Source organism: Stegodyphus dumicola, chromosome 1 (genome assembly GCF_044657685.1).
Source record: "Stegodyphus dumicola isolate Sdum_Otavi_A_Nest chromosome 1, ASM4465768v1".
Classification (NCBI taxonomy): domain Eukaryota; kingdom Metazoa; phylum Arthropoda; class Arachnida; order Araneae; family Eresidae; genus Stegodyphus; species Stegodyphus dumicola.
Window position 1 is genome coordinate 99513505 of NC_140768.1, and position 14234 is coordinate 99527738.

Here is a 14234-nt window from a genome sequence, read left to right on the forward strand (position 1 = left end):
ATCACAATATTAAAATTTTAATACCGTTTTATTTTATTTAGCTTATCACAATATTGAGCTTTTTAATATCGTCGGTACTGAAAAAATGTTTTACTACTGTCATGAAATGTATATTCGATAATAGTTTCTCATTGATGTTTTTCTTATATATTTTTCTGCATAAGTCATAAATGTTTGCAATGGAAATAATTGAGGCTTTTATAATGCTTCTAAATTTCATGAAATAAAGTTCCATTAAGGTTTACTTGAAGGAGACTCTCAGTGCAAGCACTCGAAAAGAAGTTATGCTACATTTACATATTATGAAATGGTTGAATGTACAGTATTTACTTGTAACAGCGGTGCTCGCGTTTTCTGAAAGAATGCATATGTTGCCTAAAATCGAATTTAAATCACTATAATCAGAAAATTTGGCTAAAGTATTAAATTGTAATATTTACAGCATCAATCGAATTAGTGGATTTTATTGAAGATAAAAATGTGTTGATATTGACAAGCTATATTAGTTTTTGTACTATAATGAATGCTAGCTAGTAGCTATATGAATATAATAAATGTACTATAATGAATGCTACCTAGTAGCTACTCTAGCTAATAGCTAGAGTAAAACTCAGGATATGGTAACATTAAATAAATAAATAAATTAAATTTAAAAAAAAAAGAAGCAGAAACGAAAGCGAAAAGGAACTGAATACATTCGGAAAGAGAAGGCTTACTATAGTGAAACATTAGAAACGTGTAGACAAAGTGTTAATATTATATGTGAGAAAATACTAAGGACAAATTGAAATACATCATAGCTACGTTTGGTGCTTTCTATATTATTTGTATCAATATTAATTTAAGTACCGAAAAATACTTAAAAAATAGGTATTTTCGAAAATTTAAAGAAACAAAATTGCAGTCTGAAAATTTATAGCAGCGGAACTTTTGACGTAATTTGATGCCTTCTGAAGGTCGCCATGAACATAACAATTTATAACTGTCAGCTTTTACAACTAGGAATCAGATAAACTCTATTGTTTGGTAAACCGGACTGTCTAGTAATGTTTTCGGTACTGTCTAGTTTCTGGGAATGGCGATGTATGCAAGCTTTTTCCTCTTTCTGCCCTAAAAATAAACAGCTCATAGGGGAATTCTGAAAAATATATAACCCTTTCATATATGTACTCATACCCTCATATTCACAATAGCGTTTCTTTGTTTAGATAGCTTTGAGCATGCAAATTCAGTAAAAATCAGGAAACAAGTACAATACTTATAACAAAGCAGGTTATCTCCGTAAATGAAGGGAATTAAGTACCGGCGATGGCAAGATTTTCCCATGGTTTGAAGACTAAGTAATTTATTCCTTTCAGAAAATTTTCTCGGAAAGCAAATCATCACTTACGGATAGAAGAATGTTCTAAGAACTACGGGATAAATTTATAATGGGAATAAAAGAATGAAAGAAATCGGAAACTCTTTTCTAGTAATCATTTTACTCCTCGAAAGTTGGTTTCAGTATCACCTTTTTAAGGAAATGACACATGAAATGGATTTCAGAAACTGAATCTCGAAATCATCAATAACTATCCAATATTCTGCATTTGTAAATATTTATTTAATTTGCATTTCAACCAAATGTTGAAAACAAAGCGGAAAAAAATCTCCTTACAAAAGAAAAAAAAAAAAAAAAAAAAGAAAAAAGAAAAAAAGATTCCCATTCTTTTACAGTGATATTAAATTATATCAGAAAATCATATCACTGTTGGATGCAATAAATGCTAATTTCAGACATGTTGCCTGTTTATGTTGTTAACTCTCTTTTGCAACTGAACACTAGTAGTTTTGCCTAAGTTTGAATTCCGGCGAATGCGTTCGTTGCTTGGTATTTTGGTGAATTTTAGGTTGAATATACCAAACCAGTTTCCCTGAAAAAGTCATCTACAATCGCATCCTTTTCCTCAAGCAGGTGCCCATCGTATGCTGCCTGACAAATGTGCAAGAACTTTTCTTCTTTTACACAGCTTTCATAATCACATATTACCCACCAGCGGCCGAGCGGTAAAGACGCTGAACACTGGTAGTGCGGTCCGAGGTTCGAATCCCGTGAACGGGCTGGCTGCATGGTCGTTTTCGTGGTTTTCCCCATGTGTAACGTGTATACGAGCCAGTTTCCCATAGAAAGTCCTCCACGAAGGCATCCCTCCATTTAGGCCGATAATCCTCGTGTGCTTTGCCTTGAATAGTACCATACCAATAATACCATAATCACATATTATATTATTAAACATTTTAAATTTGCAAAACTATAAGTTATGGAAAACTCAATGACATATTTATTTAGATTAATAAAAAGATAAAAATTAAATGCGTCATCGGCATCATTTTGTTAGTAATATCATTATATAATCTATTGTACCTTTTTTTTTAAGTGTACTGGGGAATTAAAGAAAATTTCTCAAAAGTATCATCATGTTTTCGTAAACTGATATATACTGTTAAATTATTATATTAAATTTCAGTTTATTATAGCAGAAATCGTAAATAGCTGCATTATGTATAGCTCTTGCTTCACTGAGCTTTCGGAAGTTAATCTGCGTCCAGCCGCATAATCGAGAAGCAGGTCGATTTGTTTCTCAGTGCAATCGCTGTGGGATCTTAATTCTACTGACCGATGTTCTATAAATTTAAAATATTTTGCCCTGCCTAAATTCTGTAGCTCTCTACATTCTAAAACTTTTGCCGTTGTCAAGTGCCAAATTCTTAGAATTTCGCCATCCCTAAATTTTCTTGTTCGATGCCTCTTTAAATTCTAAGAATTTTTCAGCCATTAATCTGCCTCCTGGCCAGACGTGTTTTTCGATGCCCCATATGTCACTGAAAAAGGTTCAAAAATCGGAATTTTAAAAGCAAACTTCCTACTTTTCATCAAATAAATTTTATCGATTAGCAGTGCTATGGAAGCATTAAAACATTTATGTAATAAATACACAAATACTTCAGAAACATTTTTTTCTCTCTACTGAAGAAAGGCCCGTCTCTGACTACCTGCGAATCTGAATAAGTTTTATCCAAAATCTACGTCAAAGCGTTTCTTTTTGGCCTAATATTAAATTTTACATTGGCATGTTCCTGTCCCTGCTTGATGTTGACAAGATTTATTCAAAACTTACTGTTTTTTACTTATTTACTTATTTTATACTTATTTTTTATTTTAAAACAAACAATTTAAATGAAAATCCTCAGCTTGCTTTTATTTATTTAAATAATAACATTTGATAATGTGAATTGAGATCTCTAAGTAATTTGCGTATTTGAACCCAAAAAAATTTTAAACACCAATTTTGAAGCTTTTGTTTTGGTTTGCTTTATTTTTCCTTCAAAGCACGCGAGAGCTATCTGCCTAAAGGGAGGAATGCCTCCGTGGAGGACATTCTAAGAAAAACTTACTCGCGCCCACATTATGCACAGAGAAAACCACAAAAATTCCACTTTGAAAGGTAAAAGTGTCTAATTTTTTAGAGCGAGATTTTCCTAACAATGAATTTTAGCAATTTAATACAAGTGCTATATTTAATTAAGAATTAAAACAATGTTCTTTTGTGATTTACGTAAGGTAACTCTTTCTGTCAAAAATAATCATATGAAAATGCACCGAATTTCAGTATGATGTAATTTAGTTTGGAAACTGAGAGGTATCTGTGACATCTTGTCTATATGTAGAAAATTTTTAATAAAGTTATTATGACTGAAATTTGTTTCAAAATATTCAATATTTCATAACTTCTATCAACCAATAAATGCGATAAAGGTAAACTCCCCTTTTATAAATATGAAACAAGATAAACGAAATAAATTTGTGGTAAAATGAATTACAAACATTATGTCGAAATGACTGACAGTGAGCATGTGTTTGTTATTTTAATAGTAATTTAATTATCAATTACATGTAGCTTCACAATAGGAATTAGGTATTTTAAGCCTCTTATAAATTTTTTCTTAGGGTTAAAGCTCGATAACATGAATCAAAAGCAGAAAATTAGTTAAACTACAATGTCTCACTACTCGTAAGATTATATTACTGAAATATGCATATAAAAACAAATTAACATTCTATAAACGTACATTAAAATACCGAAACGCAATAAAAATCAATAATATTTATACTTAAAAAGCAACAAAGCCGGGCTCATGTGAATCACTAAAAGAGGCGCCAAATTGGCTATACGAATTCGAAAATTACTTTAATTATTAGGGGAAATAGGCTTCGTCAAACTTAAATCAATAAAACAAACCAAAAAAATTGCAAGAAAACCTGGAAATTAATGCAATATGCATTTCAGTGTTATTTCTTATTTATCAAAAACGAATTTTTTAACGTTTTCATTTGAAAATTATAAATAATTGGCTACATTATTTCTCTGAATTTATAAAACTACGATTAAAAAATACTTTAAGAATTATGGTATAATTATGCTATAAGAGTTATGACATTTTGATTTAATACAATTAGTTTTGCTTAATACAAGTGTAGCTATTTTTATATTTATATGGACGCGCATTGACCTTTCTGCCTCAGGTGAAAAAATATCTTGGCACGGCTCTGATAAGCAATTAAGATTAGAAATATGCACAAAATTAGTAACAAGGCAATACTTCCTTTTCTGTTTTGGATTTCCAGAAAAAAATATCTTTTTTCGTCTAACCAAAGCATGGACACAAAACGTGTTCCTTCCTCCGTAAGGGCAAAAGCAGCCCATCTGCTTAATCGCCTCTAGGCGGTAATCAAAGGACAGTAGGAAACCATCACTTAAGTGAAACGACTTGTTGATCGCCCTACAAGGAGGGGGGAAGAAAATCTAACAAAGGCCGTTTTCAGGACAATTTTGGTTCACTCTAAATGAAAAAAAAATTGTAAACATGATTAATTTTTACTGCAGTTTTCGAGACGTAAATAGATTTGAATGCGAGCCGCCCGGTGGGTTAATAAATATACACACAGATATCCCCATAAGTTAACTTTTCCTTGATTTGTAACCATACGTGTGGAACAGAAGACGGATACATTTGCGAATTCGGCGGAAGTACCATGTGCGGTCAATTTATAATGATTATAAATATTATCTAAATATATAGTAACCTTAACATTGAGTTGTAAACATAAATTCAAATCCTGTTGAAAAATACGTTATACAACTATTTGAGCAAGAATTGTTCGTACAAGAGTTGTAGCAATCTGTTAAAAGGTATTGCAAAGCAAATTCTATGAGATGCATACTTCAGAAAGTAATAAAGAAGAGTTTTGGAATATGTGTTGTTGAAATTAAGGGTAAGAAATTCTGATAAGTATAATTAAAATAATTATTCCCCTTACATTTTATAGTAACTCAGTTACAAGTTTTAAATAATATTAAAAAAAATACTTATTTTATTCCCTTTCAGAAATACTCAGAGAAAGTTAAGTACTATTTAAAGTATTTCGCTATTAAAATAAAAGGTGCTCTAATTTGAACTGGACCGAATAGAGCATTAATTATAAATTGACTTATATTTTTCGATTTAAAAGATGCGTCAGAAGCTAAAGAATCATGTCATATTTGAAAAAGTATTTTAGGAAGAAGCTCTATAAATAGAAAAGAAATAAGGCTTAATTTTAATATTAATAATACAATAAACTTTGATCTTAATTTTTGTAATCCTTAACCGAATAAAATCGAACTACCTTAAATTTTATTTTCTAATGTAATTAATGAAAAACTTGTGAAAATATTTCATTCAAATTAAAACATTCTGAACAAACTGTTCTGTGAAAAGTATAGTATTTAATTCCATTCAGAATGAAATGTTGTTAAAAATATACTTAGGACTCTTAAGTAGGTCAATAAGAAGAAAAAGACAATATATACATTTATATATACATTTATATGTATATTTACGACGTAATTACAAAATATTTAAATTCGATCGTGTCAAAACCCATTGAACTTAATGGTAAATTACCCAATGTTTTGGTCACCAACGAAGGGATCTCCAGTGCTTCAAAGCAGGCTATTCGGGAAACCGGTTACGGCTACTCCATCTTACTTCCTATCTCCATGGAAGCATCGAAGGAAGAAATGTGTGTGTGGGGGAGAGACAGGTAGCCCCACACGTCCTAATATTAGTATTTACATATTAAAAGGGTTACCAGCAGGGTTGTAGTGCAGTATACTAGTCTGATCATTTTGTGCAGGATATTGACTATTTGAGAATATGTGGCTGTTATTGTACCATTTTCAGTCGCTTTAGTAAAATCTTCCGAAAAAAAAAAAAAAAATAACACGTATGAGATGACCTCAGATGATTCTTACCATTATGTCTTGCCTAACAGGATAGGTCTCTCTTAGCTTCGTCGTAAGCTTAATCTATTCTCTTAGCTTCGTCTATTTGTCGTGACCTTCTGTGAAATGGGAACTTCTAAATTAATGAGGGACTTGGTATTAGCACTTCTTGTCCCACTCGTGTTATGAAATAATTCCTAAATAATTAACTGAAGTTGTTTTCGAGCAACACGCACTTTTTATGATATCAGAAAGAACAAAGAAATGAAAGATCTTATATGCTGTTGATTGCTAGTGTCGTGTATCTATGGTGGACACGATCTTATTAAAAAATTAAAACAACAAATCCTTGGGAAAATTTTTCTTCAAGGTGTTTAATAATATTCTACATTTATACTGAATTCTTACTTTTCCTCTTTGTGGCTGAGAGGTTGAGATCGCTGACACTAAACACTGTTATTTCAAACTAACTTTGAATCCCAAGAACGGGATCGTGTCATGGGTGGTTTCGAGGTTTTCCCAGGTGTAAAATAAATATTAATCAGTTTCCCCTTAGGAGGTTTCTTTTAGAGTAGGTAGTCATCTCTTACTTTGGAGCAGTAAACAGACAAACTCTTTCTCTCTATTGCATATATTCGATCATGGTTGTTTCAGTCTAAACGTCACAAAATGAGAGACCAACGATAAAGCAACATATTTTTATCACATAGTTACCAAGTAATAACGTTAAAGATGAGAAAATGAAAAAATTTGTTTCCCATCAAAACTTTGCATAAACAATGAAATATCGGTCCGAAGTCTACACGCGTATTTATCCTTGCGATGATCCTTACAAAGATAAGAATCTTCATGTAGGATTCCTTTCAAATTAAAGACAGATATAAAAAAGTCGAGTCTTTCCAAAGGTACAAATTTTTAAGAAGTATACCAAATGTAGCTAGACGTAAGAAAAGTTGCGCAAAGTTTTTGAGTAAGTTACAGAAGCTGCTCAAAAACGCGACCACCAGCAGGAATGTTGACTTCAACACTTTCGATCTCGGCATTTATTAGCAAAATCATTAGGCACATCTCAAATCGTGGCGGTGGCAATAACGGTAAACTGAAAACCTCTCCTTTCATTTCTAGTCAGAGTAAAAATATTGGCAACAGTCTTTTTCGGAATTCATAAGGTAAACAGAACGGCGTGTATGAATTTGTTGATATTTAGCCGCACGAAGTGTGAAGTTTCAAATACTTGATCGAATCAGAAATACTAATCTCTTTTCTGATGGGTTGAAAATTAATACATTTTCCTTTTTCAACCTTACATTTTGGAGTAATGGATTTTTCAACTCGAAAAGAGCTACTGCTTAAAAAAGTTGATTTGAGTAAGAAAGGATCAATAGATAGTCGAATCATTGAACTTGTAAATTTTATTAATTCTCTTGATAACTATGTCACAACAAGCTCATGCAGTGGTCGAGCAATTGTATTCACAAATGTGAGTATCAAATTAATATATTATTGTTGGAGATCAGCTTTCTGAGATTTCTTTCCATTTGTTATATTGTCATAATGATACAAGTTTTTTTTTTTTTTTTTTTTATTTTACCTACATTATAGACATATTTTTCTAAATTCTAATTTATTGTTATAAAAATGACGGTTTAATACTAGTATCTGGTGCACATGGGATTTGGCTACTTTTGGCGAATTAATGATAAGTAGTAAACGGGACATACACGATGAGTAGTTAAACGGGTCATTTTGGTGTTGGTGATAGTTTTCTAAATTGCGCCAAGGCTGCACCGTATACTAGGATTTTACCAAAATGACAATACAAAATTTTATAACAAGCTCATGTAGTGGTCGAGCGATTGCATTCGCAAATGTAAGGCGTCACACTTCGTATTTTGTTTCTCTTGTGTGTACATGTATTCTTCTGTGAAATAGTTGTTAAAAAAAATAGTTAATTATGTATGGATTAGTAATTAGGTACTTAAGAGAAAAAATATTTAAGTATTAGCAATTATTAATTTAAACTCTTACTCATTTAATTATTTAGCACATTCAGTTATATTTCTCATAATTCGAAACTTTTATCATGTTATTCGAAGAGGGGGTAGGGCTATGGAGCCCAGGCACCCTGGTGGTTAAGCACCGCAGTTCAATGTGTACATGTACATTCACAAATGTAGGTATCAAATTTATTTATTATTGGCAGAGTTCAGCTTTCCGAGATTTCTATATATTTGTTATATTACCATAATAATATGTTTTTTTTTTTTTTTTTTACTTACAGCATGGAGATATTTTTCTAAATTATAATTTATTGTTATACAAATGAAAATACAAAATTTTATACAATATTACAAATATCTTGGCTTATTTAATTCTGTTGATATATTTACTATCCAGATGCTGATTATATTAGTATATTATTGTAAATAACAGGTACATTAAATTTTAGTGTGCTTTTAAAGTTTGAATACATTTATTTGATAAAATATATTACATTATTAGCCAATAAATTTCTTTGGAAACTACTTTGACTATTAAATATATAAAGTTGTTTACGTGTGTAAGTTAAATATGTACTAGCAATGTACTCTTAAGTAGTTTCAGAAGGTTAAATGCAAGCTAAGAAAAATAATCTTTACCCATTAATTAGCCAAGAAAAATAGTATCAGTATGTACAATACTCTGTAAATTAATGTATTTTTGTTTGCTGTAGTTCATTAACAACATACTTATTTAACTTTCTTAAGTAATAACTTGCAAAAAATTGGACGCAACAGGCATACACCTTTTACATTTGCTAGTTTCTAGTTTATTTGCTTAATATACAATTATATGTTTCTTCGGTTGATCTTTGAATTATGGTAACTTGGCGATTTTTTGGCAAAAATTTGGCGACCAACTCTGCTACAGCAACCCTCTATTTTTTTTTCGCCGCCATTTTGTCTTCACGAAGTAAAGACATATTTCTTTTCTTTTTATTTACTCAACACTTTTTCCAACAATCTGCTAGCCGAATTGCACATATGCTAGAAATTTTATGGAACAAAACTGCTTAATCATGAAAAATATTAACTGCAAAATTGGGAAAAAGTGCAGAATCACAAACTCCTTGCCGCGTTTTTCAAAATCGCACATACACAGTAACCATGTACACGTCGACTTATTTTTATTAAAAAAAAATCCCAGAATTGCACAAAAATGGCATTGCGCACACTCTTGACTTTCTCCATCTAAACTGCTATTTTCTCATAAATTACAAAAATTTACATGAAAATGCAGGAAAATTTTGTGAATCTTTAAACTCGGTAAAAATATGAAATTACCTGATCGTGAAAAAGTATATACCCTACCCAAGGATGAACATTTCCACGTATAATATAAATAAAATATCCAAAAACTTTTACCTCTAAATTATCTATTATGAACGTCACCAACGAATCTATAACAAAACATTAAAAATGGTTACAAATACTTAGTCTCAAATATTTAAATTATTTCCACGCATGTTTACTTCCACTGAAATGTATACCAAATTGCTACAAACATATAATTCACAAAATAACTATCATTTAATTAAAATATAATTAAACCATGTACACGTCAATTTATTTTTACTTAAAAATACATCCCAGAATTGCACAAAAATGGCATTGCGCACACTCTTCACTATATCCATGTACACTGCTTTTTTTGTCATAAATTAGAAAAATTTCACGAAAATGCATGAAAATTTTGTGAATCTTTAAATTCGGTAAAAAGGACATATATAAAATTACCTGATCGCCAAAAAGTATATACCCTTTCCAAAGATGAACATTTGCACGTATAAAATAAATAAAATATCCAAAAACTTTTACCTCTAAATTATCTATTATAAACGTCACCAACGAATCTATAACAAAACATTAAAAATGGTTACAAATACTTAGTCTCAAATATTAAAATTATTTCCACGCATGTTTACTTCCACTGAAATGTATACCAAATTGCTACAAACATATAATTCACAAAATAACTATCATTTAATTAAAATATAATTAAACCATGTACACGTCGACTTATTTTTACTTAAAAAAACATCCCAGAATTGCACAAAAATGGCATTGCGCACACTCTTCACTATATCCATGTACACTGCTTTTTTCTCATAAATTAGAAAAATTTCACGAAAATGCATGAAAATTTTGTGAATCTTTAAACTCGGTAAAAAGCACATATATGAAATTACCTGATCGTGAAAAAGTATATACCCTATCCAAGGATGAACATTTGCACGTATAAAATAAATAAAATATCCAAAAACTTTTCCCTCTAAATTATCTATTATAAACCTCACCTGCCAATTTCTAACGCAAACATTAAAAATGGTTCCAAATACTTAGTGTCAAATACTTAAATTCTTTCCATGCACATTTACTTCTACTCAAACGTATTCCAAAATTCTACAAACATATAACTCTGAAAATCACGATCATTAAATTAAAATATAATTAAATTAAAAAACACTACTTAAAATATAAATAAGCACATACATTAAATTAATAAAAATTAGCTTAAAATCCTAATTACTTTAAACTAAATCATTGCTAATAACAATTTTCCAATAGTACCATATTAATTTATTTACTCCTTACATTTAGAACAATGCATAAAAATAATATCCTCAAATAATTGAAAATACTAACTTACCTAATCTTCTACAGAATCTTGAGTGCATGGCGGGTCACAAAATGTCCATTTTCACCAGATTTCTTGCACCGCCATTCAAACTTATCTGTAATATCCTTCCTTTCACACAATCTCATTTCATAACCCACATGTTGGACATTCATACTTATCCGCAATTAAGCAATTCTTTTCAATTACACATAAGTGCAATAAAAATTTTGGATTTACTTTATATAGGGCCATGGGATCCAAATATTAAACAACACTGTTTCACAGAACATAGAATGAAACTAATGCTGTACAGTAGATATTTTTACAAATTTACCCTTTTTTCCGATTAAAGAACAGTGATTCGTCCATTAATGTCACATGACATATCTCATGATCTCTCATTTCCCTCACACAAAATAATGCGTAATCGGAACTGAGTACTTCTCACATTATTCCCAAAGTCCTAGGTAGTAACCTTTATTGCCTCAAAAATGTCGCCAAACTACCTATTACCATATTCCAAAGATCAGCCGTTTCTTCAAACACAAAACAACAGAAAACCTTATTTAATCATTTCTAGAATCTTTTCCTTTCTTGTGGTAGATATAGTTTTTTTAATAACTTCCAAAAAGTGAAAGTTCTTTCTTTCCAGTATTGTACTGTCGTAGGCATTCTACAAAATAGAATTCTAAATTTTATTATTTACATATTTATAAAAATCAAAACACAATAATTAGTTTCTATGCCCAGCATTAAATAATGATGGGCATAGAAACTAATTATCATATAGTCAAGTACTTTAATTATATTTGAATTACTTTCTCTAAACTATGCACACTTTATGTGTTCTAATTATTAAACCGATCATTTTTACTACATACTTGAAGCCTAAATATTGTGACATAAATAAAATAATTTTTGTGTCATAGAAAGTCTGAAATATTTTCTGTGTTATTGAAAGTGCTGTGTTAATGGCACTGTCACATTTGATACAAGGGTTAGTAATGTCAAATTCCATGTTAATGGTTAAGGATTCAAATTCTGTGTAAGGAATAAAACATTCACTTTGTCAAATGTGTGCAGAGCTAGGGTACATAAAATTTGTCTTCTGAAAAGACCTCAAAAGAACTTAATTTTCCACATACTATTCTTTGGGATGTCACAATGGAACTTTGTAACTGCTCACTATTATTTAGAATGTCACAGTTGAAATTAGAACTGCTCTGGATGACTGGTTACTTAATAAATAATGATGATTCACCAAGCCTAATAGGGCCAAATAAATTTTAAATGGTTACTTACATTGATAATATTGTTAATAGTGGAACATAAAACAAGTTATTAATACGATTTCTGTCTTTTAAGACTCCAAAGATAGAAAATATCAGCTTGTCTCCATCTACTCTAGATCACTTGGTACTTAATAAATAATAATCATTCACCAAGCAAACTGTGACATCTTCTGCGGACCATGTCATAAGATAATATTTCAGTCGGAAGGTGCGTATGATGGAATATAACCACAGTTTTGATTCTTCATGTAACTGTGCATATAAGTGTTGAAAACTAAATGTTTGTCTACTATCCTGGTAAAATTTCCTTATAATTTATGTTATGGCATGTAAGATGTGATTTTAACTTCTAATCTTATGGAAAAGTATGTGTGATGTGATATTATAAGAACCAATCAAGTTTATAAGTAAAAATTAAGAATTAGAAAAAAAGCCATTCAATCAAGTTATATTTTATGGAGACACATATTGACAAGTTATTATTATGCTCGGCTGCTCACGGCACCCTTTTATATTCAAGTATATGAGATTCCACATAAGTAGCTATCAATAAAGAAATGAGCTGCAGAAGCACTAAATACTGTGATTCCATACACCAATGTGCAGCTAATGTAAAATGCCAAATGCTGCCTTGTCACATTTGCATTGACTATTCAGATTAGTAAGTGGAAGCAAGGGACAGTTCTTACTCTACTTTTTTCTTTTTTAATTTCATAAAGGCATTAATTTTAAATTACTTTCTTGAACGTTGTAGGAAAAAAAATGTAAGTTTCTTGGGACCCTTGAGTGATCTTCCCAGAACCCAAGGGTTCCGTGGAACACAGTTTAAGAAATGCTGCCTTAAGGCTTTGGAATGCTAGGATTTGATATCAGATCTGTCCATATATTGCTTATGATGTGGATAATTATTTGTGATTAATTGTGCACTGGTACACTATTGAATTATATTTCACTGCAGTGAATACTGTTTTGATTATTGTTTTTAGCATTTTTAAATAAGTTGGAACCTCATTATTCTCTATTGATTGACGTCTTGTAATATATATGAATACAGTCAAAAGTCTTTAATCCGGACTCGTCGGGACTTCAGTGGTTCCGGATTATCGATTTTTCCAGATTATAAATCATCAGTTTAAATCTGGTAAGATGGCATGCAGAAATTATATTATAAAAAATATGAAACCGTTATTTATAAAATAATGAGCAATTATGATCTAAAGGGTATCAAAATTTACAAAAAAGAAGCTTAATATTTATTTGTTTACTTTATTAAACATTTCTTTCAATGCGCGCAAGCGTAAAACATACATTACGCATAGCCGAAATTAGAAAATTGCAACCAGAAAACTATTTGATTTGTATTCGTGATATTTATAATGACGAGAAATTTGATTTAAATCATATCAATGACGGAGTACATCAAGATGAAATACTACATTTAGTAAGGAATTATAAGCCGAATAAAATAAAAACATCTGCCCTGAAGATAAGGATAGTGCTGACAGATCAACTTCCAGTTCATTGCGTGCCGTGACGTCCTCCCCCCCCCGCATGCAGAGCAGCGTGAAATTGATAAACAGATTTTGGAACGGTTAGATAAACAAAGGATATGCCTTTATCAATTTTTTTAGCAATTCCACTTTTTGTGATGGACATTGAAACATACTTTCGTTTTCTAGATCCTTTGGAAGCTCCAGCATCGGAAATTCTCTTTGACATAATCGAAAGTTCAAGCTTACTTTTAAAAAATTGCTCTTACAGTCTGCAAAAAATAATAAGCCGGATCCAATTCGAAGATTAAGGAACAATGCTATCATCAACATTACCTGAAATAGATAATTAGATAATTTTAGCTTATACCGTCCGTTATACATTAAATGCGCACGCGAAAATGTATTCTGCGCTTGCGCAGACGCATATGCGCAGTCGTAAAGGTCTTGCGCGCACGTGTAAACGCCTATGCGCATGCGTCAACGCG

At 30.9% G+C, this 14234-nt stretch overlaps 1 protein-coding gene across 3 annotated transcripts in view; it reads left to right on the top strand.

Moving 5' to 3' along the window:
• Window positions 1-7425: 7425 nt before the first annotated feature.
• The window catches only part of LOC118197188 (tRNA wybutosine-synthesizing protein 3 homolog), a 79846-nt gene continuing 73037 nt past the window's right edge, over window positions 7426-14234 (top strand). The window contains exon 1 of one of the 3 annotated variants that reach the window (XR_015041575.1): window positions 7426-7785. Coding sequence is in view for 2 of the 3 variants with exons in the window: in XM_085818158.1 (XP_085674284.1) it covers window positions 7624-7785 (162 nt within the window). In the remaining variant the exon portion in view is untranslated. The remainder of the gene's footprint in view (window positions 7786-14234) is intronic. The other 2 variants (XM_085818158.1, XM_085818151.1) reach the window with 2 other exon arrangements.